Source organism: Oryctolagus cuniculus, chromosome 8, assembly GCF_051225735.1.
Source record: "Oryctolagus cuniculus isolate XC-2025 breed Fujian yellow rabbit chromosome 8, ASM5122573v1, whole genome shotgun sequence".
Taxonomy (NCBI): domain Eukaryota; kingdom Metazoa; phylum Chordata; class Mammalia; order Lagomorpha; family Leporidae; genus Oryctolagus; species Oryctolagus cuniculus.
In genome coordinates this window covers 125,134,651-125,160,779 of record NC_142874.1, presented here as the reverse complement: position 1 = coordinate 125,160,779, position 26,129 = coordinate 125,134,651, and the positions used below count along the sequence as shown (strand labels likewise).

Sequence of the window (26,129 nt, the reverse complement as noted above, 5' to 3'; positions counted from 1 at the left end):
GAAACTGAGGGCCAGCGCCGTAGCTCAATAGGCTAATCCTCCGCCTTGCGGCTCCAGCACACTGGGTTCTAGTCCAGGTTGGGGCGCCGGATTCCGTCCCGGTCACTCCTCTTCAGGCCAGCTCTCTGCTGTGGCCCAGGAGTGCAGTGGAGGATGGCCAAAGTCCTTGGGCCCTGCACCTGCATGGCAGACCAGGAGGAAGCACCTGGCTCCTGGCTTTGGATCAGCGTGGTGCACTGGCCACAGCGCACCAGCTGCAGCAGCCACTGGGGGGTGAACCAACAGAAAAGGAAGACCTTTCTCTCTGACTCTGTCTCTTTCTTTCTCTCTCATTGTCCACTCTGCCTGTCAAAAAAAAAAAAAAAAAAAAAAACCTTGTCTTCTAAGCACAGGAAAATTTGCATTTCTTCTGTTTGGGTATTTTTGGGTATTATTTTTTTTCAACATAATAACAACAAAAAAATACTGAAAGAATTTAGAACCACAATCCTAAATCAAAGTGCAAAATTAAGATTTGACAAAATAATGAAATAATTTCAATCACATTTTCCTCATTCTGAAAAATTACCATAAACATATTTTAGTGAAAACAAATGTATGCTATATCATTAATAAAATAATATATTCTAGATTATTTTTTCTGTTTTATCTCATTTTAATATATATGTATATTTCACAGTGTACTTAATGTATTCTTGCAACACACAAATGTGAAACTTACCAAAAAATGTATATATATTATCAGAGCCTACCCAAAACTTTTTCCAAACATTGCAATGCTGAAGATTTTAAAAGATTTGGAGACTGTTAGATTATAACATCAATATGAAATAGCCACAAAGGATGAGATTTGAAAACGTAGATTTTCAATGTTATCATTAGGTAGACATAAGGGAGCATAATTGACCTGCAATGACAGGCATTTGAGAAAATGAGAGACAGAACGAAGGAGGACACACTAGGGAGGTCATATGAAATAAGTTTGAACAACTGAGACCATTAAAATGGAAATGATCAGCAGAATCAGTGGATAGGATTGATCTCTCACTCCCTCTCTCTCTTTATTTTTATCTCTATCTCTATCTCTCTCAAATAAATAAAAAAAAATAAGAAAAACAGAGCAGGTAACTTTATAGATTCAAATTTTATTGTGTGGTTTAATTTTTAGTAAAAACATTGTGGAAAGTAGTTAAAATCCTGGAGACAACATTGGATTGTCCTATGTAGACTTTGAATTGTTTTCATTGTTCTATTATAAACCACTTATTTAAATAAATAAGGAAAATTACATGCAGAATTTTCTTTCACAAAATCTTTTAAGATATTTAGTTTTTCTTTGACTTTAGGTGCCCCCTAAAGGATGAAGAAGAATAAATATTTCTTAGGGCTCTGACCGGAACTGCAGTGTAGACTCTTCCATTTTCTTTGTGTAATCGTCTTCAAATCTCTCATACTGAGCTACAGTGAATTGATTCTTCCAGTCTCCTGAAATACCTGAAAAGAAAATTTAAAATTGAACATTTGAGACTATTGCAAAATTTTTCTTGTAGAACTAGTTTTAACTGGAATCACAACACATCTTTCTAAACATTTTACTTTAGAATCTATGCCATCCTCAAATCTTCACCTCTTATTATGGCACCCCTAGACTCCTACATCTTCTTAGTTCTCCAAAATTCCCCATAGATTTTTCCAGCACTTTATGTAAATAAATAATTATTTTCATAGCTTAAAGGAATGTCACTATGAAAAATCCCAATGTCTCATAATACTGATTCCAAGGTTTCAAGAGCTTGATTAACGAAGGAAACAGAAAAAAATTTAGTAGTCTTAAAATGATAATTTCTAAAGGCAAATGATCATATATGAAACAAAGATTAGAAATTTCTTGACTAAATATAATCAGCTAAATTTCTTTAATAGAAGATGGCTCAGTCTTCAAAATATTAATGACATCAAAAGTCTTTAACAGAATATAGGACACTACATTTGGAATGACTTTCTGGTTAAAAAAATGGTATTTAATAGAATATCCAACAGGATAACATAGAGGACACATTTAGAGACTGAAATTTAGAAGGAAAAAAGGAAGCAAACATGCCACAATAACTAGTCACTCCTCTGTATTCATGGACTGTGGATTCTATCAACCATGGGTTCAAACTATTCATAAAAAATTAACACGCTAAACATGTACACACACTTTTCTTATCGTTACTCCTTAAACAATACAATAGAACAACCGTGTTACTATAAGTAATCTAAAGTATATAGAGGGATGTGTATAGGCTAAATGTCAATACTGTATAATTTTATCACATGGAAGACTGGAGGGCTGGAGCATCCATTTTTCTATCCCAAGGAGTTTCTGGAAGCAATACCCTACAGATATTGAGGAATTACCACATGCCAGTTTGGCTCAGAGTTTCTCAACTTTTCCATTTTATTTGTGTGGCTCTCCATTGTTGACCTCTAGAGCCAGTGAATTCTTCATTGGAGTCAAGAAACCTGTTCTGTGCATGATGGGGTGGTTAGCAGTATCTTTTGCATCTTTCTGTTCAATACCAAAAGCCTAGCTCCAGTTGTGACAATCAGAAATGTCTCCAGATATTGCCAAACAGCCTACTGTGAAGCACAGTCATGACTGGTTGAGATCTGGCTATTCCCAGAAAAATTTATCCACATTCCTGCATATTTCCTAACTATTTTTTAAAATGAAAGCTTTCAGGATCTATGAAGACAAATAATAATTGAAATTACCCTAAATAGTTTCTTTATAGCCTCTCATTACAACACTTGTCTCTCCAAAACTATCTCATATTTTATTATTGTTAATAATTATTCAATCCTCAGCCGGTGCCACGGCTTACTAGGCTAATCCTCCGCCTTGTGGCTTCGGCACACCGGGTTCTAGTCCCGGTCTGGGCGCCGGATTCTGTCCCGGTTGCCCCTCTTCCAGGCCAGCTCTCTGCTGTGGCCAGGGAGTGCAGTGGAGGATGGCCCAAGTGCTTGGGCCCTGCACCCCATGGGAGACCAGGAGAAGCACCTGGCTCCTGCCTTCAGATCAGCGCGGTGCGCCGGCCGCAGCACGCCGGCCATGGCAGCCATTGGAGGGTGAACCAATGGCAAAAGGAAGACCTTTCTCTCTGTCTCTCTCTCTCTCTCCCTATCCACTCTGCCTGTCCAAAAAAACAATAAATAAACAAATAAAAATAAAATAAAAAATAATTATTCAATCCCGGCCGGCGCCATGGCTAAATAGGCTAATCCTCCACCTGTGGCACTGGCACCCCGCATTCTAGTCCAGGTCAGGGCGCCGGATTCTGTCCCGGTTGCTCCTCTTCCAGTCCAACTCTCTGCTGTGGCCCGGGAAGGCAGTGGAGGATGGCCCAGGTCCTTGGGCCCTGCACCCGCATGACCAGGAGGAAGCACCTGGCTCTTGGCTTCAGATCAGCGCGGTGCGGCAGCCGCAGCGTGCCAGCTGCGGCCATTGCGGGGTGAACCAATGGAAAAAGGAAGACCTTTCTCCCTGTCTCTCTCTCTCACTGTCCACTCTGCCTGTCAAAAAAATTAATTGCTCAATCCCTTCTTCACCGTAAGTTTGTCCCTCATCATGTTATATGATTCCTCCTTCCTCATTCACTTTAGACTTGAGATTTCTATGTGCTTTGACCAATGACATTTAATATGTGTGACATATACCACATCTGAAAAGAAACTTTGAAAGACTTTACAAGTTCCCATCAGCCCTCTTGCTCTTCTGCTCAGTTGTGATATTGGACATATCTCATATATGAGCAGCTCTTTCAGTATAGGTTTTAAAAAGATAAGACACAAAAAGCTGATACCAGGAGAACCAAACAAAACTGTAGCAGCCACAGGTGACTGGAATCCACCAACATGCTACTTAAATAAGTCTTGTGTTAAGTCACTGAGATTCTTGGGATTGTTTCTTGTAAGCAACAACATAACTTAAGATTATAAACATTTTTTTTTTCTCCCTCTCTCTCCCTCTCCCTCTCTCTCTTCACTCAACATATATTTATTAAAGATCTATTTTGTGCATGGTGCGATGTGTTGAGTTTAATGGTGATGATGCAATGATTTACACTAACCCTAACAATAACTTCAATAACTTGACATTTAGCTTCATTAATTTAGTATGTCTAAACTAATTTGAGTGAGGTCAGTGTTGTGGTGCAAATCTCATATCAGAGCACTGGTTTGAGAACTGGCTTTCCTACTTCCAGTACAACTTCCTGATAATGTGTCTAGGAAGACAGTAGGGATGGTCCAAGTACTCAGCCCTCTGTTACTCATGTGGGATTTCAGGGTAGGGTTTCTGGCTCCTCGCTTCAACGTGACACAGACGACTTTTGCAGTCATTTGGGGAGTGAAACAACAGATGAAATATTTCTTTCACTGTCCCCCCCACCCTCTGTCACTGTGCTTTTTGAATAAATAAATAACTAGACATCTTTAAAAATAAAATAACTTAAGCTAATTGCTTAGCACAGTAAAATTTTTAAGGAAAAGGAAGAGATCTTGAAAATTTGGAAAAATAAAGGGCGTTCTTCTTATATAACAACAGGTGTCAAGACTCATGCTTTTTGATGCACAGCCTATTGAAGAAGCATTTCAAATCAGATGGCTCATCTTGCATGTTAGACTTGCAGCAGATAGAATGTATTAGCCACATATTTTTTCCCTTAAGGTTTTTAATTTTTTTTCCATTTTCAGCATATTCAATCTCTTTCTAACTCATAATATTCAACTTAGCTGACCACCTACACTTTCCATTATGTGTCCAGAAAACTGAACAGAAACTAGTATATGACATCCTCACCTTTTCTCATGAAAGGAGACACAGAATGATCCATCAGTTCTTTCCCCATTGTAGTATAATTTGCAGTAGGGTTCTGCTTCATCACATTGAAAGAGCTATGATAAATGATTTTATCCACGGTTTCTTCTGGCATGTCTTTCTCTAGAAACTGTAACAACTTCTGAATTCCAAGCTTTGGATCCTAAAGAAATTAGGAAGGGAAAACAATAATTAGTGGTAGATTTGGCCACAGGCAGGAGAATGGTTTTAACAAGGCTCTACATTTGCCATTGTACTGGAGGAGAAAATTTTAGGCTTTGGCATGCACTTTTCATTTTTCTTTTCCAACTATTTATTCTATCCTTGGTTAAACCAGACAACCATGTAACTGAAAGGATATTAAAATTTATTTTAAAAAAGTAAAAAGAGGCGGCGGTGCGGCTCACTTGGCTAATCCTCTGCCTGCGGCTCTGGCACCCCGGGTTTTAGTCCCGGTTGGGGCGCCGGATTCTGTCCCGGTTGCTCCTCTTCCAGTCCAGCTCTCTGCTGTGGCCCAGGAAGGCAGTGGAGGATGGCCCAAGTCCTTGGGCCCTGAACCCGCATGGGAGACTAGGAGGAAGCACCTGGCTCCTGGCTTCGGATCGGCGCAGTGCACCGGCTGCAACACGCCAGCCTAGTGGCCATTGTGGGGTGAACCAACGGAAAAGGAAGACCTCTCTCTCTCTCTCTCTCTCTCTCACTGTGTAACTCTGCCTATAAAAAAAAAATGTGGGGAGCAGCCCGGACTGGACTGAGTTACTGGAATTAAGACTTGTTCTATGCATCTGCTCTCCCACAATATGGCGCTGGGAGAGAAGAAAACAGCTTTTACACAGCTGCCTCCAGTTCAACCAATAAACTGTAGGACTTGCTCCTGATTGGAGAGCAGCGTACTCGGCATGTGGGCAGCCGAGTTAGGATTGGCGGAGCAGGACTATAAAGGAGGAGAGAGACGGCATGCACCAGGAACATCTAAGGGGAACATCTAAGGGAACACCTGTGCAGCCCCCAAGAGAGCCGGCCGGCGGTGTGCCGCTCCCCTGCGGAAGTGGGGAATGTGGCCAGGGGGAACTGCCCTTCCACGGAGGTGGAAGGGATAGTAGCCAATCCGGGAAGAACCAGCAGAAAACCCGGGGAGGGCCGAGCAGACGAAAGAACAGCGCAGGGTCCTGTGTCGTTCCTCCACGAAGAGGGGGAGCGACAAAAAAAAAGTAAAAAGGAAATAAGACTTAATTTTTCACACTCAAAACTAGAATTGACCTGGAGAATAGCAAAAGATAAAGCAAACTACTATTATCCTTAGAAGTAATTTTCAAAATCAGTTGGTATACAATTTTAGCACACCTATCAACATAAATCGATTATCTATAGCAAAAAGTTTCTTATGGAGGAAAGAAGATACTCTTCCTCTCACACTTAGATAGATTTTTGATAATAGTAGATGAGGAGGAAAATAAAACCTTATCAATTCCCCAGCCTAAGGAATGGTGGGGAGGAGAAATCCCTAAGAAATGTTTCTTATTATATCCCTTCTATGTGCTTTGGATTGGCCATGGAAAAGCGTATTAGGTACAATGAAAGGATGGCATTCAGGCCAAAGTGTTGTGTCCTGTTATCCATTAGGAAAGTGTTCTAAGGCAGAGAGGTGTAATCTTAGTAACAAGCAGAACTCAGTCAGAGACAAACAAAAATTTAGCTTTCCTGAATGATCCATGTTGGAGAGGCAGATGAAGGCCCTGGCTCCTGGCTACAACCTGACCCACCACTGGCCATAGATGCCATCTGGCAAATGAACCAGCAGATGGAAGAACTCCCTCTTTCTGTCTCTCCCTCTCTCTGTAACTCTTTCAAATAAATAAATAATTTTTTAAAAGATGCATAAGAAACTGAGAATCTAGCTAAGGAGTTAATTTGGCTGAGTAATGTGATTTCCCTACAGGTTGGACTAGTTTTCTCAACTCAGATATGGATAGGAGACATTTCTTTCTTAACAGAATTTACAAAAACCTATGCTATCAAGATAAGGGTGATTCAAGGCTAGAGATCCCTGACCAAATTTACAAAGATAAATAATGTTTCACCTGCACAGACTTCAGTTTTTACTATGTACATTGATATGATTTGAAATATGACTTGAGGGCCCTCCTCAAGGATAGAAACTAATTCTATGTTGTTTAGGGGTGGGACCTGAAGACAGATATTAGGAATCAATATGTGCATTGGGATAGAGCACCTGTGATTAAATATTGATTAACTTATAAAAATAAGGGAATGGGACCACACTGACACACGGACATACACATGTGCTCCCTGTCTTTTGCTATATGATGTTGTGCCACACCTCAGATCTCTACCAGCAAGAACATCAGAAGTGACCCTTTGACCCTGCACCTACAGAACCATGAGTCAAAAATAAACCACTTCTTTTTATAGAAGTAACCTACTCAAGAATTTCATAATAATAATGGAAACATGGGACTGTTGCTGTAACTCTACCCAACAATGTGAAAGCAGCCTTGGAAATGGATAATTGCAAAAGTTGGAGTAATTTGATGAAGCAGGCTATAAATGTACAGAATAAAGGTAGAGCATCATGGGAAATTCTGAAGAGGTTTTAGAACATCTGAGAGACTGAATAAGTGAACATGGCCAGAACGATGATGAAAATGCAGATTCCAATGGGAATTGGACTAAAGGCATATTGTAACCAGGAACCTGGCTGCACTGCATAAACATACTGAAAGACCTTGTAGAAGAAAACTATAAAATGATAGGCTAATGTATTTGTTGAACCAAATTTCATGGCTGTTCTCACTGACATTTCAAAGGAGAGCCTGGGAAGCCAGCCAGAAGCTGATGCAGGGTTGTCTCCTTCAGAAGGCTGCTGATGGGGCCATCTTAGTAGAGCTGTGGGAATGTAGCTGCCTTGGAGACTCCAGAAAGGTGGAGCACCCAGCAGTGTGCCCAACCACCTGGGAAAGCTGCTGATCGCAGCTTGCATTTGCAGAGAGCAGCCATTTGGCCTGCAACCAGCAAAGCCATGGAGGCAGGATGCCTTCCAAGCCTTCCCCTTGCCACAGTGTGCAAGATTAGGGTTTAATTTTTTTGCCTCTGGGCTTTGGCTTTTCTTGGAGCCAACTACTCCATCCTACTTATATATTCCTCTCTTTGAGAATAGGAAAGTTTTTGCAGAAACAGTCCTACTTTTTATACTGGACATGGATAACATGTTTTAATTTTCCTGCTCACAAATGAAACAAATTTTATATGAAGTCTCATACATGACTTTGGACTCTGAATTAATGCTGGACTGAAATAAGATTTGAGGACTTTTGGAGATGAATGGTTACATTTTACTTTAGGAGAAAGATGTAAAACCCTGGGGACCAGAAACAAAATATTATGATTTAAACATGATTTGAGTATCTTCCAAAGCTTCATGTGTTAAATTTTAATCCTCATTGTAAAGTATTTTTTTTTTTTTGACAGGCAGAGTGGACAGTGAGAGAGAGAGACAGAGAGAAAGGTCTTCCTTTGCCGTTCGTTCACCCTCCAATGGCTGCCGTGGCTGGCGTGCTACGGCTGGCGCATCGCGCTGATCCAAAGGCAGGAGCCAGGTGCTTCTCCTGGTCTCCCATGTGGGTGCAGGGCCCAAGTACTTGGGCCATCCTCCACTGCACTCCCTGGCTACAGCAGAGAGCTGGCCTGGAAGAGGGGTAACTGGGACAGAATCTGGCGCCCCGACCGGGACTAGAACCTGGTGTTTCGGCGCCTCAAGGCGGAGGATTAGCCTAGTGAGCCACGGCGCCAGCCCATTGTAAAGTATTAAGAGGATGGAAGGGCAGGCATTTTGGCACAGTGGGTTAAGCTTCTGCTTAGAATGCCCACATCCCATGTAAGAGTGCCAGTCTGAGTCTTAGCTGCTCCACTTCTCATCCAGCTAATTGCTAATGGGTTTTGGGAATCAGTACATGATGATTCAAATGATTCTGTTAGACACTTCAGAGAATGACCCAGTCCTGGCTATTGCAGATGTTGGGGAGTGAACCAATGGATGGAAACATTCTCTCCTCTCTCTTTCTCTCGTCCCGCCCTCCCTTCTTCTATGGCTTTCAAGCAAATGAAAACAAATAAATGTTTTTAAGGAGGGCAGGGACTTGATCCAACTATAGTGTTTTGAGATTGTATCTTTGGAAAGTAGTTAGTTTTAGGTGAAGTCATTAGGGTGTATTCTCCCCTCCCCCCTCTCATTCCAATCAGCACCAGATTCAATTCTGGTGGCTTCATTAGAAGACAAAGAGAAAGCCAACAGACACAAGCACACACATGTGCTATTTCTTGTCATGCATCACCTCACAACTCTGCCAACAAGAAGGACATCAGAAGACTTTTCTCTCTGTCCTTGCATTTCTAGAACCAAGAGTATAAATAAACTTATTTTCTTCAGAACTTACCCAACCTCAGGTAATTCACAGTAGTAACAACAATAAAATAAAAACTTACATACTGTTCTCAACACCAGTAAGAGTCATAATTTCGGTGATAAATACTTTAATCATGAGAAAAGGTTAGTGGGAAAATAATAAAAAGAATATGTCTACTGTAGACTCAACAAGAAATTAGAAGGTGGTACAAGAAGAAGCTGTAGATATAGATGACACTAAATAATGCCAAAGTCTCTAAATTATCTGAATGGCTTTATGTTACAGTATGGACCAAATCCACTGAAAGATAGTAAAAGGAAGTGGATATATGAGCATTCTAATTTAGGTTTTAAAACATCATCTCTGAGTGGATTACAGAAGCAATCTGAGTCGTCCAAGTGAGCTGGGATAAATGTCTGGACTAGAGTGGGAAGCAACAGGGGTAGAAGGAGTAAATGGAAACAAAATCTATTTTTAAGACACAGTTAATGGAGTAGTAGATCAGCCATGTTAATAGACCAACAGGAAGGAATGTGTGATACAAAAATGAATAGTACAGTCTTTCAAAAATAAAAAAAATTCCTCAATTGCTTCTTACCTCTTTCATATCTTCATAAAATAGGTAAAGGATGCGATAATCTTTTCTTTTCTCCCACCAGCCCTTCACGTGGTCATACCAGGAACCAAAGCATACTGAATTTGAAGACAAAATGTTTGTAAAATCACAACTATTTATGGGAAGCAAAACGACAGATGTCACTTTAAGTTATCATTATCAATACACATTGACTACACAGTATTTCAAGAGTGAGGAGTGGTAACTCTGACAGAAGAATGTGGAATAATCTTTTCTTCATTGGATTACAATCTACTTGGACAGAAAAAAAGACTTCTGTTATGGTTTTCACTGTTATGGTTTTAACTGTGTTGAGCTGCTAACTCCTAGTATCTCAGAATGTGACTACATTTGGAGATAGGGTCATAATGGAGATAAATTAGAAATTAGATCCTGAAAATGGGCCTTAAATCAATACAGCTTGTGTCCCTGTAAGAAGAAAAGATTCAGAACAAAGACAGCCATCTACAAGCCCAGGAGAGAGGCCTCAGAAGAAATCAGGCCAGATGACACCTTGATCTTGGACTTCTAGCCTCCAGAACTGTGAGAAAATAACTTATTTTGCTTATATTGAGTTTGTAGAATTTTATTATGTCACCTTTAGCAAACTGGTATGGATTTTGAAGTTTGGAAAGTGAGGTTCTTCTGTAACAGACACCAAAAACTTGGAGGTGGTTTTGAAATTGGATAAAGAGAAGAGAATCTAGAAGAGTTTTGATGGTGGGCTAAAGAATCTCTACATTTCTTTTAAGAAAAAGAAGATTTATTTTTATTTATTTGAAAGGCAGAGATAGAAAAAGAGAAAGAAGAGGAGGTGATGTTCCATTAGCTGGTTCACTCCCCAAATGACTACAATGGCCAGGACTGGGGCAGGCCAAAGCCAAGAGACTGAAACTCTATCCAGGTCTCCCATGTGGGTGGCAGAACTTGGGCTATCTGCTGCTGCTTTCCTAGCTACCATAGCAGGAGCTAGATTGGAAATTGAGCAGCCAGGATTTGAATAGGAGCTCATATGAGAAACTAGTATTGTAGGCAGGGATTTAAGTCACTGTGACAAAATGCAGGTCTATATGGCTTTTAAGACATAGTTGGGCTGGCGCTGCAGCTCAACAGGCTAATCCTCCGCCTACGGCGCCGGCACACCGGGTTCTAGTCCCGGTCGGGGTGCCAGATTCTGTCCCAGTTGCCCCTCTTCCAGGCCAGCTTTCTGCTGTGCCCCGGGAGTGCAGTAGAGGATGGCCCAAGTACTTGGGTCCTGCACCCTCATGGGAGACCAGGAGAAGCACCTGACTCCTGCCATTGGATCAGCGCGGTGTGCCGGCCGCAGCACACTGGCCGCGGTGGCCACTGGAGGGTGAACCAATGGCAAAGGAAGACCTTTCTCTCTCTCTCTCTCTCTCTCTCTCACTGTCCACTCTGCCTGTCAAAAAAAAAAAAAAAGACATAGTTGGTAGAAATATGGATGTTAAACCTTGTGGTGAAGACTCAAAAAGAAAAGAAAGTTGTACAGAAAGCTTCTATTATCATCCGATACATATTTCCTCCTGAACGGAATGTTGGTAAAAAATAGATTAAGTGAAATACTTTGAACATTAAATGCATATTGGTGAAGTCTCAGACTGAGTGAAAAATATGTTATTTGCAAATTAGAAGAAGAAATTATTACAACGTGGAGAAAAAAGAAACCTGGTCAAACTGTGTTCTAGTGTTTCTTAGGAAGTAGAGCTTATAAGTGATGAACTTGGGCATTTAGTTGACTATATTTTAAGCAAAATGTTAAAGGTTTATTTTGGTTTATCCTTGCTGCTTATATAGTATAATGCAGTATGAGAGATATATTATAAAAGGCATTATTAATATAAAATCAGAACTGGAAGATGAAAATTTCTCCATTTATTCATATTACCAGAAAATACATGTATTAAGTGTACTTTACAGAGAACACCAAGGGTACAGCTGGAAGTGGGAAATCTTTATTAATGAGATTAGGGACGTGAACTGCAGATCCAAACAACCATCTCAGTAGAAACTCTGCCAGTCTGGACTGAAGAGGACAAAGGCAGAATGAAATGAGGGAAGACTGGGATTCTACATGCAGTAATAAGCCAGCAGAGCATCCTGGCTTCAACCACGCTTTACCAATCAGAACAAGGAGAGATTGACTGAAGAAGATTCATCAATCATCGGCACTGTCACTGCCACAGTGGGCCCACAGGGCACAGACTCGGGAACATGGACACGGCTGCTTTCCAAAGCTGATGGAGTGGGACCACCACCTCGATGGACCCATCAGGCAGAAGAGACAGTACTGAGTGGGGGAGCATGGGAATGTTTATCCTTTGCCTGTCTTATCCTTGTATTTTGGGAACAGATAACCTGTTATCTGGCTTCACAGATTCGCAGCTGGAGGGGAATTTTGTCTCAGGATAAATCATGCTTTAAGTACCACCCATAGATAAATGTTATTTAGATAAGACGCTGATGTCAGATTGGGCTAAGATTTTCGGGCTTTTAGGATGAGCTGAAAGTATTTTGCGTGTGACTAGAACATGGACTTAGGGTGGGAGGCAGAGGGCAGAGTTCTGTGGATAAAGTATGTCCCTATAAGTTTCAATATGTTGAAATCCTAAATCTCAGAACCTCAGAGTGTGACTGTATTTTGAGATTGATTAAGTCATTGCAGAAGTAAGTTAAAATTAGGTCATGAAGGTGAGCACAAATTCAATTTGAACAGTGATGAAATTAGTACATAGGCACACACACAAAGGGAAGACCACATGAGGACACAGGTCAAAGATGGCCATGCACAAGCCAAAGAGAAAGACCTCTGAAGAAAGACATCCTTCAGCACCTTGGTCTTGGACTTCCAGCCTCCAGAAGTGTGAGAAAATGAATTTCTGTTGTTTAAGTCACTCAGTCTACTAAGTTACAGTAGCCCCTATATATAATATATCTTCTATTAAATAAAACTGTAAAATAAATGTGGCAGGTACTGAATAATGCAGACAATGAATGTTATGAAAAGAGGGAGCAGGAAGTCATAAGAATGGAGAAGTTAAGAAAGCGAAGTGGGGTCAGGTTTTTGGTGCAGTAGTTGCCACTACACATGGAATGCCAGCATCCCATTTCAGAGTACATGGGTTTAGACACTGGGTGTACTTCCAATTCCAGCTTCCTGCTAATATATTCTCTTGGAGGCAGCAGGGGAAACCTCATGTAGTTGGGTTCCCACCACCCACATGGGAGGCCAGGATTGGACTTCCAACTGATGGTTTCAGCTTTGCCCAGCCCATGCTGCTGTGTTCATTTAGGGAACAAACAAGAGAATGAAGGATGTCTCTCTGTCTCTGTCTCTCTGCCTTTTGTCTTACAAATAAAATCAAAGTGAATATTTTTTTAAAGTGCTGTGGAGGAAGTGGAGGGTATTTGGAACTAAGAATAATTCACCTTTAATAATAAAAACAATGAGGATGGTATTTTACAGACAAAGGATAGTTCAAACAGTGGCAGGAGTAAATCTATCCAAAATACCACTGACATGTATTTACCTCAAAGAGAGTTTTTATAATACAGTATTTACATAACAATTGTCAATAGGATTACTACCATTGATATGAAAATGTTTTCCTGAATAATAAAATCCAGAAATAGAGGAACAGAATCTTAAGGACAAAACTTACACTCAGAATTTTCAGTTTAATAAATCGAAAGTAGAGAAAAGAGTGTCCAAGAAATATATATAAAATTAAAGTAGTACAATAACAAGGGCAACAAGAAAGGAAAATACTTATCTAAATAGCAGTAATGATTAGTCACTAATGGAAAGATGAGACTAAGGACTAAGAAATCCGAGGTTCACATTGTCCCAAACAGTCCTTTGAAGAAAGAGATGACAATACATTTTGCTTCCTCTATAGTCTCCCAATGCATTAGTGGAGTGCTGGGTACATACAATGTTTATAATAAACACAAGTTTTATATTTAAATTTTGTATCTGAATAAAAGCCATATTATTATAGAACTCCACTATTAAAGGAGGAATTGGACCCACCCTTCCCAGCCATAAATTTGTCCAGGAACTCCTCCCAGGTGCCTGGGTCTGGATGCATTTTTGCCATCTGGTAGAAATAATAGTAAGATACAGCCACATCTTTGGCATTCCGTGCCATGTAGACCATCTGTGGGGAGACAAGAGACATCAGCTTTCATCTCTATTTTCTAATAATATGTAAATTTCTCTTTCATTGATAAAATGTTTATTTCCTTTTTAATTTTACTTTTTTTTTTTTTTTTTTTTTTACAGGCAGAGTGGACAGGGAGAGAGAGAGAGACAGAGAGAAGGGTCTTCCTTTGCCATTGGTTCACCCTCCAGTGGCCGCCGCTGCCGGCACGCTGAGGCCAGCGCACTGCGCTGATCCAATGGCAGGAGCCAGGTGCTTCTCCTGGTCTCCCATGGGCTGCAGGGCCCAAGCACTTGGGCCAACCTCCACTGCACTCCTGGGCCACAGCAGAGAGCTGGCCTGGAAGAGGGGCAACTGGGACAGAATCCAGTGCCCAGACCGGGACTAGAACCCAGTGTGCCGGCGCCGCTAGGTGGAGGATTAGCCTATTGAACCGTGGCTCCGGCCAATATTACTTATCTTGGCATTTATATCTACACCAACATAGCATGAGCATAGCTGTTAATTGATTTAACACAATGAGTTATCCTCACAGCCTTGATTTCTCTTTAGCCTTTGATAACATCTCCTGAAACATGAGAAATGAAGTATAATGAGAATTATGGTTACATTTGTCAGCCTTTCAATGCTGTAATTAATTAAATATCCAAAAGGAGCTTCTTGGGAAAGAAAAGGCTAACTTTGGCTTATGTTATGGAGCTTCAGAGTTCAAATTCAGGTGGACAAGTTCAATTCAAATGGACAAGCAACCACATGGTGAACCAGGAAGCAGAGAGAGAAACTAGGCTGCACTTGTCTTAAATAAACAGGGTAAGTCCTCACCTAAAGACTTTCCACTAGCCACTATAATTAGATCAGGTCCCCGCCTTATCAACCATCAGCATTAATTCATTAGCAATTAGGCTTGGGGGGTTTAAACATTTGTTGAGTCTAGGAAACCAAATCCTGTTTAAACCATGGCACTCCACCCATGACTCCCCAAAACTCATGTCTACCTCACATATAACAATCATCCCATCCCATAAAGTCCAATGTCTTAACTCAGCCCCCCATTAGTTCAAAAGTCTATGGTTCAATCACCTGTCATCTTAGACTCAAAGCAATCTTTCTTAGCTGTGAACCTGTACAATCAAGAGCATGTTACTTCCAAAATTCAATGGTGTCGCAGACACAGGGACTACCTTTCCATTGCAAACAGGAGAGACAGGAAATGGAAAGGACTGAGAAAAAGCAAGAATAAAAATTAGCAGAACAAACATTAAGCCCTAAAGTTCTACATCAAGAATCCCAGACACACACGGTGCTGGGTTCTAGGCTCCCAAAAGATTGGGCAGCCCCACTCCTACAGTTCTACTGGTGGCAGTCCAGGTGTCAGTTGCCACAGGTGGGAGTTTCATCTGTACAGCTCCACCTAGCATTGCCATGGTGCAGACTCTGTGTCAACTCCAATCCTATTTCCACTCTTGGCCTTGTCCTACTGGAGGATCCTTTCCAGTGATTCCAGTGCTTGTCTGAGCCCCCTTTGAAATCTAGGTGAAGGCTCCTGTGCCTCCACAGTTCTACTGGTCTCTGCCCACATGGCTGCTTTCAAAGGATGCCTGCTGATATCGCCTTCTTTCTCAGGCCGGCTCTGCACACTGCCTGTGGTTTTTCTCGGTAACTACATCACTTGGCTGGCACAATTACTTTCCAAGGGGTCCCCGCTGCCACTTTTTCCTCACGGCTCCCCTATACATTACTCCATGCAGGTGCTGCAGTCCTTCAGCAAAACTCCACCTGCCTTCCCAGGCTGACCATTGCAATCTTAGTAGAAGCTGCCATGATCGCTGAACTTTTGCATTCTGCCCTTGTAAAGGACAAGCATCAGATGAGTAATGCCAACATTTGCCACAAATAGGAGCCAACCCTAGACCTGCTTGAGTTCTAGCTGCAGGGGCTTCTGATAATTTTGCCAGCAAGTTTTTCAGAGCTGGATTTCCTGTTGTAGGAGATAATTCTGCTGTTCTAGGCTTCTGAGTCTGTGATGGGATGGACAGCAGGAGATTTTAGAAATGTGATAGAGGTATTTTCCCCATTGTTTTGCCCTTTAATTTGGCTTTAGTATAGCTGTTGGGAATTAGGTTTTCATACAAATCCAGTGAAGTCCATGAAACCTACTTCTTCCAAGAAGCACACTTGTTGCTGAGGACCCTGCCACCATTGGCCGCAAATACAATTTTAAGGGAAAATGTGTTCAGGAAGAAATCTTCTTTCATATAAGTAGGATCAGAGATCTTCTTTCTATTCCAACTAAAAAGCAGAAGACATGGAAGCTTTTATATTCCCAAAGATTGCAATAGGCAGGGACTGGCTGGAAAGAGATTTTCAAAAGATTGAATATAGAGTTGTAAGACTTGAGACTTCTGTTGATGTGATCTTCTAAGAAAACACTAAATCCTATAAACAGTCCTAGATTCTTCCTATTTCAATAGTAAGAGACTACAGCCATGAACTAATCAATGCTTTTCTTTTTTGATCATCCTCACCTACAACTTGTTTACTAAATCTTGGCTTTTCTCAGTGCAGAGGAGGATTTTAGATGATGTCCTCCAGTGCAGCTAATTGCAAGACATGCATTACATGCATTTCTGGGGGTCTGTGTAGGTTTTTACCTCTGAGATTCAAATAATAAGTCATATCCCTACTTCATTACATCTTTTGATTCTTATTAGATTTGGAAGGAAAAAAGTAGATACAAACACATATACAAAATGTCTTCCATAATTACTGCAAGGGTGAATGCAAAATCACCAACTTCTCAAAGAAAAGTCTTTTGGTAAAATCCATAGGCAGGGCCAGTGCCACGGCTCAATAGGCACCGCAGGCAGAGGATTAGCCTATTGAGCCGTGGTGCCAGCACCCCGGGGTTCTAGTCCTGGTCAGGGAGCTGGATTCTGTCCCGGTTGTCCCTCTTCCAGTTCAGCTCTTGGCTGTGGTCCGGGAGTGCAGTGTAAGATGGCCCAAGTCCTTGGGCCCTGCACCCACATGGGAGACCAGGAGAAGCTCCTGGCTCCTGGCTCCTGGCTTTGGATCAGCGCAGTGCACCAGCCACAGCACACCAGCCGCAGCGGTCACTGGAGGGTAAAACAACGGTAAAGGAAGACCTTTCTCTTTATCTCTCTCTCTCACTGTCCACTCTGCCTGTCAAAAAAAAAAAAAAAAAAAAGCTTACTAATATAACTTCCCAATCACTTAGTGAGACCAGCATTACCCAAATTCCAAAGATATTATACTTAATAACACAGATATTACAGTAAAAGAAAACTACATTCTAGCATATTTCATGAGCAAAGATGTAACTTTTTTAAAAACCTAAACTGAATCCCAGAGTATATAAAATGCAGTGTATCATAACTAAATGCATGGTGTACAAGTTTGTTTTAACATTTGAAAAAAATGAAATCCGTTATATTAATAAGCCAAAAGAACAAAAGTACTGAATGAACTTTTCCTAACATCAAGGGCAATATATCTGTTCTAGACCTTCTGTCTAGCAATATATTAGTGGTTCATCCATTCAACACATCAAGCTAAAGAAGTAAAATGCATCAATTTTGGGAAAAGGAAATAAAAATATTTTCATTTGTAAACAACATTGAACATTTATATGGAAGATTGAATGGAATATACAAAAAACTAACAGTTCTATTATGTGAATTTAGCAAAGATGCAGGATAAAGATGAAAATATAAAATATATTTCATGCCTATATATGAGCAATAAAAATTTGGAAGATAATGTGTTTGTGTATGTATATATGAGAGAGACAGTGTTACTATTCTATTAGGAATTTTAACAGAAGAAAATAACTAGCACTATTCATGTTACAGATACTTAGGTTTAAATGTGATGACTGAAATAGTAAAGCCCCTAAAAGTAAACAAAAGATAGAATATCTTCATGACTTTGGAAACAGCACCTCTTAAAACTGACACAAAAAGTCCTAATCATAAACAGAAAAGCTGATGAAATGACCTACCTCCAAATTAAGAACTTCTTTAAAATACACTATGAAAAAAGTGACAAAGGAAAAATAAAAGAGTGAGTCAAGTTGTGAAGAAGTGCATTTATATCAACAAAGAACTTATGTCCAGAAAATATATAGAGAAAATATCTCCTTTAATAGTAAAAGGAAGCAAAAGTCTTGAAAAAGTAGTTCAGAAGTCAAGATAGCTAACTGGTCAACAAGACATATAGATGGGCTTCACGTTCTTAACCATTAGAGTAATAAAAAATACAGCCATAAGATACCACAAGACTTCTCCTAGTGGGGCTAAAATTAAATATTTTTAGCTATATGTCATGTTAACCTCAACTGTTAAACAGTGCTGATCAAATTACAAACTGGTGCATATGCTTGAAAAACTATTTGAAAATATCTACTAAAGTTGGAGTACTCTATACTTTGTGTGCCTTTGTGGGTGCAGTCTGTTGAAATCTTTACTTAGCATATACTATGTTGATCTTCCGTATATAAAGATAACTGAAAATGAATCTTGGCCGGCGCCACCACTCACTAGGCTAATCCTCTGCCTTGCGGCACCGGCACACCAGGTTCTAGTCCCAGTCAGGGTGCCGGATTCTGTCCAGGTTGCCCCTCTTCCAGGCCAGCTCTCTGCTGTGGTCTGGGAGTGCAGTGGAGGATGGCCCAAGTACTTGGGCCCTGCACCCATGGGAGACCAGGATAAGTACCTGGCTCCTGCCATCTGATCAGCACAGTGTGCCGGCCGCGGCGGCCATTGGAGGGTGAACCAATGGCAAAAGGAAGACCTTTCTCTCTGTCTCTCTCTCTCACTGTCCACTCTGCCTGTCAAAAAAAAAAAAAAAAAAAAAGAAGAAGAAGAAAATGAATCTTGATATCTTGATGAAGAATGGGATGGGAGAGGGAGTGGGAGATGGGATGGTTGTGGGTGGGAGGGAGGTTATTGGTGGGGGGAAAGCTGCTATAATTCAAAAGTTGTACTTTGGAAATTTATATTTATTAAATAAAAGTTTAAAAAAAAAGATACACAAAGATACACAACCTGGAGAAATTTGTACCTATAAACAATAAATGACAATAAATGACTTGTATAATAATGTGCATAATGACCAACAACTGGCAATAATTCAACTGACAATTGGTAGTACTACAAATCAGAAAGTTGTGAAATTTAACATACACATAGAAGAATGTTTTATATCAGTGATTCTCAAACTTTAGGGGTCTTGTTAAAAACCAGTTTTCTGGATCATACCTCCATAATCTCTGATATAGTAGATATGAATGGAGACAGAGAATATATATGTCTAACAAACTAATTTTGCTCATATTTTGTGACTCAGCAAGTTGCATCAAGTAAATAACACTATAGGAATAGCTCTCACAAATATTATGTCAAATGAAATAAGTTGAATGTTCAGCAGAATATGCTTTATAATTACAGACAAAATCATGATGAAAACATTCAAGATAGTGGTTATGTATAGAGGCAAGTGTTACCGACTGCAGTGTTCAGGAGCAGAGCTTTTAGGGTGCTCGTAGTGCTCCCTTTATTGATCTGTATGCTGGTTTCATGGGCATATTCATCTTGCAAAAAGCCAACAACCTTAAATTTAGGACTTATTCACTTTTATTCCTAAATGTTATGCTCAAATAAAAACGCATATTAAAAAAGCTTAAAGTCAGCCCATGGATTCATCAATACATAGCTATCAATAAACATAATAAACCCATATTTGCAGATTACAATTATGCTGAAATATAGAGAAGCAGTTTTAGTGTTACGTGAATATCTATCTTTAAAGCTAGTAGAAGAGTGATTGAAAAAATTTGGATAAAATGACAGAAAATCTGACAGGGTCTCAAGAGTTTGGGCATGGATTGTAATCCATTGGTGTTATTTTGATGTTTGAAATAAAGGAGACACATTACTAATGTTGCAGTGGCTTATCCAAGGGATATTATGTTTCTGCACAGTCAGTTAAAGAATTTACCACACAATGGATCTTTTTCCATCAAAGTTTACTACCTTGCAATCATTCTTCCAAAATGAAGAAGGGAGAAGTTCAACGGGTAGATGTGTTTTCACTAACCGGGGAGACTGCATGTTGTTCAACTGCTCCACACCTACAAAGAGAAAAATTAGCAAACTACATAAGAAATGGGGAATCATGAGGATTATCTATAATACAATCTAAGTCTTTCTCAACACTAAATCCACTATATGGCTTGATGTAGCCATGTAATTACATAGCTTTATTGCTTCATATATTCCTGAAATCTATAATGAGATAAAAAATTCATTTAAACTATTTTACTGACAATGTACAAAATGGCATTTTAGCTTCATAAATTGGTCAAGAGTCAAGATGGCCAGATTTTTTTCAGTTATCTTCTTTTTTTTTTCATTTATAAGATCACCAACTTTAACTAGAAGTCTTCAGAATCTCTTTCCAGCTCTCTCATATTCAAAGAACAAATTAAGCCATGAGGTGTTTCATTTTAAAAAAATTTGATAATGCATGACCATATTCTTATAACCCACTACCCAGAGTTTGTGAAGAGTAACATATAGAAGTCCAGATGGAATCAAATGCTGAATTTTTCATATTATGATCACAGAATACTTAAATCTTAAATATTTCCACATTCTTATTCAGAAAAATATGATACATCAAAATCTTCTATTATGCAGATAATAAATACCTTTGGGTACCAGAGGAGTATATTATAGTTATTGGCATAACCAAATTACAGTTCTTATATTAATAGATGCTTATGATAAAACTATCTCTGTTTGTATCATAGTCCATCACAACTCCTCCAGACATCACAAAAAGATAGGGAGATGTACTCTTATAGTGAAAAGAAACATGCAGAGAAAATACCATTTGAGATTCCTGGGATTATAAATTCCATGAAAGGCACTCGTTTATAAATTGCATCCCTTTTACATTTTTCTACATCCCCATTGTTATAGATCAAATCCAGTATTTCACTGATCCAGGTTGTTCCTGTAGGCAAAAGTGAAAGACATTCCAAATTTTCTGTTGAAAAGAGCATAAGAGAAATGAAAGGGCATCTTGTAGATGTTGAGAAACTTTGCAACATCTAAAACACATGTGCAGTTAATTTCTGCTCCCTTTATCTCTTATCTCCTTTCCTAGGAGACATCCTTAACTATCTTGAATATAGAAATACATTTTGTGTGTGTGTGTGCACATGTGTGTATGTAAAATCTAAAACAAATACATGAAAAAAGTAACTAAAAAAGGGGGCAAATAAGGAGCCAACGTATAAATAATGACAGAGCACATTTCTGAGTGAAATGGCACAGGGTTGGGGGAAGCATTCAACTTCAGTGAGACTGATTAATTATATGGAAAAAATAATTGGACATTGGCAATGAGTGCTTCAGATGGAAAAGTTCAACACTTAGTAGAGTGGCTGAAAATGTGAAAAAGCGAAATGAAGAAATGTTGAGATTTCGTATATGGTAATCAGTGTGCCACTTATAAAGATAGTAGATCCTGATTGCCTTGAGTGGATCAAGTCTCTGACCTTTATGATATTGTGTCTCACCAGCCTTTTGATCTAAAGGATATGAAGATTTAGGGTACTTACTTACATATGACATTCAGTTTATTAGGAAATGCTAAAAATAATTAGGAAGGGCAGGTGTTGTGGCATAGTGATGTTAAGCAACTGCTTGTGATGCCTGATCCCATATCAGAGTGCCAGTTCAAGTTCCAGCCACTCTACTTCCTGCTAAATTCATCTTCCTACTAAAGTGCCTTGGAAGGTAGTGGAAGAAGGTCCAAGTACTTAGACCTCTTCAACTTGTTGAAGAGCTGGTCCAATCCTGGCTGTTGAAGAAGTGGATCTAAAATATCTCCTCCTCTCCCTCTCCCTCTCCCTCTCCCTCTCCCTCTCCCTCTCCCTCTCCCTCTCCCTCTCCCCCCTCCTCTTTTGCTCTTGTTTTCACATAAATAAATAAATCTTTTAAAAAACTAATTATGAAATACAGGAGAAAAATATCTTTAACTTTCAGCATTTCTTTTCTTCTTAGCAAATGTGTAATGATAGTCTCTAAGTTGAACAATTATGAATGGCAACTAAAAGTTTAGCTAATCAACTAATCGATTAATTCATATATATAGCAACATTTATGAAGAATGATATACACATAGATGCATGTTTGGATTAGCTCCAGGTGCTAATGTACCTTCAGCCTCCTGTTTAGTCTTTTCTTGTGGTCATCTCTTTCTCCTTCTTGTCCCTAATCATGAGTTTTAAGTAATCTCCTCTATCCTATCATAGACAATTATAATATTTTTTAAAAAGTTGAGCCAAATAAAAACTATTCTTGAAATTTTTCCTTTCTAATGTGGCTGCATCTCAAACAATAATCCATAAAGAGGAGAGAGAAAGAGAGAGAGAGCATGTGCTAAATTCCAAATAAATTGTAGCATATTTCTTCTCCTATCATTGAGTAGTTCAAATTGTGGCTCATGAAATTTGATTGAAAAAGATACCAATTCAGCTCTGAATTAGAACAGCTTGCCATCATTTGTGAAAGAAAAAAAATCAGATGGTGATTTAGTTCATATAAAAGATAATTTGGATCTTTTATAACAAAATTAACAAGGTATTGATATAACTTTTAGATATGTTTTCAACAGCTTGTGGAGAGAATTAAAAAAAAAAAACTATCAAGAAGCATGGGATTAAGCTATGTGTACCATGGGAGACACAGATTGAGTTCTCAGCTGCTGGCTTCTGCCTGGCCCTACCATAGCTGTTTTGGGCATTTGAGAACTAAAACAACAAATGGGAGATCTCTGTCTCTCTGGCTCCCTCTCTGTGTGTTGGTTTTCAAAATAAATAATAAAAAAATCTATGTGTATTGTATACATGAAATATATGAAATTTTTCCCTTTATATAAATAAAATTAATTAAAAGAAGAAAGAAAAGATTTTTGTAGATTGAGGTGAGGAGAGTTAAAGAGAGCAGCAATATTCAAATAGCAACTCAAAGCTAATAAGAAAGTATAATAAATATGTATAGAAGAAAACAAAACACATAACTTTGATATTAATAGAAGCAATAAAATATTAACAATAGTAAAAAAAATCTATGTGTAGCCATGCAGCTTTTATTATGTCCAAAAAAAATGAAGCTCAAAGAGCATCTTTGTAGATGAGCTATTTATATAATGGCAATTTCCAAAGATTGCCTTAATGATTTCCTGTTTTTGATAACATTCCCCAAAGCAAAAACAAAAGAGCATATGCTTCTGTCTTCCCTTCCCTATTTCAACAAGAAAATGCAAATGTTTTGGTCTTAAATAATGTGGAACTGTTGAACTGTTCAGAGAGCTATATAAAGAATTTAAAAAAAAGAAAGAAAGATGTTTTGCCAAAACAAGCTTTTTTTTTTATAGCTACAAAGGCCTATATAGTGCATGTGTTTATTTTCTGGTTTAAGAAGCCATTTCTTATACAGTTTTGTAATTTTGTCAAATTAGAATAACCCACATTTAGGGCTTTCTTCCCAGAAGTTGTTACACTTTGAAATAATTTTGGTACTTTTAATCTAAAAAGAAGCCCTGTAGTCAGTGGACTTATTAAGAACTTCTTCCATTAAAGAATAAAGTAGAAATATAAAGAAAATTCAACTCTAAATAGTTTAGTCATTAAAACAGTTGAATATTACAGATTAAGAAAGTTAATTGAGAGAGTCTTGTCTTTCTTCTGTATCTCTACATCTATCTGTGGATGAATTAGAAGACTCACTCCTAAGTTAATAAGAAGAAAGGAAAACTGTTGATTCTTATTGAGTCATTTCATATTTTCCAAAGATTGCATATTGAAGTCAGAAAATACTTACTTTTATATATATATATACAAAATATTTAGACATTAAAACATATAGAAGGCATATATATTCACATACTTAGTATACCCAATGTTATGATCACACCCTAGAATATATGCAAGGGGTATGCAAAAAACTCATGAAAATAAATATTAGAGAAAAATGCTATGCATGGGTTTTAAAATTCTTTGCATCAATATAAACTTATGTTTTAATTCCATTTTCAATATTTTACATATTGTAATGTATACAAAGCATTTAATTATATGGTTTCAAACATTTTTATTTGAATTTTAAAAGGAGGAAAACATTAATTTTTCTCTCAGATATAATCTCTATCAAATTGCTAGCATTTCAGAATAGTGAATTTGTCTAATTTAAGATGAAGATAATCCAGCAACTACTGTAATGTTTTCTCAACAAATGTTTAATGAATTCAAATTAGACATGACTAGTTACCTGCAGATCAGTGGGTTCATGCATATAAATCATTCTCTAATCATCAAATTCAAACAAGTGAAAATAGCTTACCAGATTTGGGGTAGGTGGAGATCAGCAGGTCATCTGTGCGGGCCTCAAATGACTCTACCTGAGCCCACTCCTCTGCAATGCCCCAGAAGAGGGGGACCCCCTGCACATCCACTAACTCCCTCCTCAAAGCATTCAGATTCCTGTCCATTTGAAAGACTGGAGTTTAAACAAAGTGCATCATTGTTCAAATTAAAAAATAAGCTAATATTTTAACATGCTATCGTTACCCTAGATTTAATTATATCAATTCATAGTCCCACACATCACAAAACACAAGAAGAATATAACATAGGATGAAAGCTACCAGTGTTGCACAATTCTATTCATATGTGCTGTTCATAACCCACATAACTTTAGTAGTTTCCATTTTTGTAAATTTGAAATTTACTCAGGTGAAGGGTTCTGGGTCATAATATTCCTGGACTTTGGAGTCAGGAAGAAAGCATCTTAACAATAATTGCAGTAGAATTTGAACAAGTCCCATAAATGCACTGTGCTTTCTTAACTATAAACTCTGGGCAGGCCTATATTTGCATCTCCTTCCCTTAAATGACAGTGGCCTGGTAAGTATTCTATCTAAATTACCTACAACAGACAACTAGAATGATAGAAAATGTCTATGTGTATGTTTGTGTGTGTGTGTGTGTGTGTGTGTGAGAGAGAGAGAGAGAGAGAGAGGGTTTATGGCAGTAGTTGGCAGCAAGGGTCTAGCAGAGCAACCAACTGGCATGACAGGGTGAAAGAAACAAGCTTGAATTAAGTGAAACCCTTGGCTATCCATTAGACCACTTGCTCTGCAAAATTTTTAACACTAAATTTATGATTATCTGAGGTCGTTTTATATTTTCACCAGCACTCTAACCAAAGACACTTTCATTTGTTGTTTAGCTGTTTGGATAAGGAGTGGAAAAATTTGAAATATACACCATGCCCTACACCAAAGCATGCCCACCACCCAATTTAGTATGAGCTGAGTAATTATTTTCCTTCTCCAAAGTTCTCGTTCTGAAATTTTACCAAATTAGAGACTATCAAGTTAGCTCAGTTACAAGGCTTCCTAAAGCCCCTCATAAGTCACTTAACATCAAGATTTAAAACCAGAAAATCACGGCAGGCATTGTGATTCAGCAGGCTGAACTGCTGCCTGGATACCTGCATCCTGTATTGGAGTGTAGGTTCCAAACCCGACTTCTCCATGCTTCTGACCCAGGTTTCCACTATGCACCTGGGAAGGCAACAGATTATAGGCACTATGGAAGAGACCTAGGTGGAGTTCCAGGCTCCTGGGTAATCTTTAGACATCGCAGGCATTTGGGAAGTGAACCAATTAATGTGAGAGTCTCTCTCTCCTCTCTCTCTCTCCTCTCTCTCTCTCTCTGTCACTCTGCCTTTCAAATAAGTAAATTTTAAAAAAATCAGAAAATTAGATGTCCATGGAGTCAACAGATACATATTTGATCCTCTACACCCATAGGTCTACATCCATGGACTCAACTACCTTGGATATAAAATCCCTTTTTTAAAGATTTATTTGTTTGTTTGAAAGTCAGAGTTATACAGAGAGAGAAGGAGAGGCAGATATATAGAGAGGTCTTCCATCCGCTGGTTCACTCC

General features: G+C 38.9%; 1 protein-coding gene across 1 annotated transcript; it reads right to left on the bottom strand.

The window, feature by feature from the left end:
* Positions 1-1,381: 1,381 nt before the first annotated feature.
* LOC100350836 (sulfotransferase 1 family member D1) lies at positions 1,382-24,663 on the bottom strand. The gene is made up of 7 exons (XM_002717039.1): positions 24,516-24,663; positions 20,995-21,120; positions 20,136-20,233; positions 13,956-14,082; positions 9,887-9,981; positions 4,847-5,027; positions 1,382-1,494 (listed from the first exon to the last, which is right to left on the bottom strand). The coding sequence occupies exons 1-7, from the start codon at positions 24,661-24,663 to the stop codon at positions 1,382-1,384; spliced, it is 888 nt and encodes a 295-aa protein (XP_002717085.1).
* Positions 24,664-26,129: the final 1,466 nt, after the last annotated feature.

Excerpts from the sequence above, each read along its gene's own strand:
- LOC100350836 (XM_002717039.1), bottom strand. The coding sequence starts at position 24,663 with ATGGACAGGAATCTGAATGCTTTGAGGAGGGAGTTAGTGGATGTGCAG. Across the intron at positions 21,121-24,515 it reads CTCCACCTACCCCAAATCTG|GAACAACCTGGATCAGTGAA; the intron begins GTAAGCTATTTT and ends TTTTGCCTACAG. Across the intron at positions 5,028-9,886 it reads TTTATGAAGATATGAAAGAG|GATCCAAAGCTTGGAATTCA; the intron begins GTAAGAAGCAAT and ends TAATTTCTTTAG.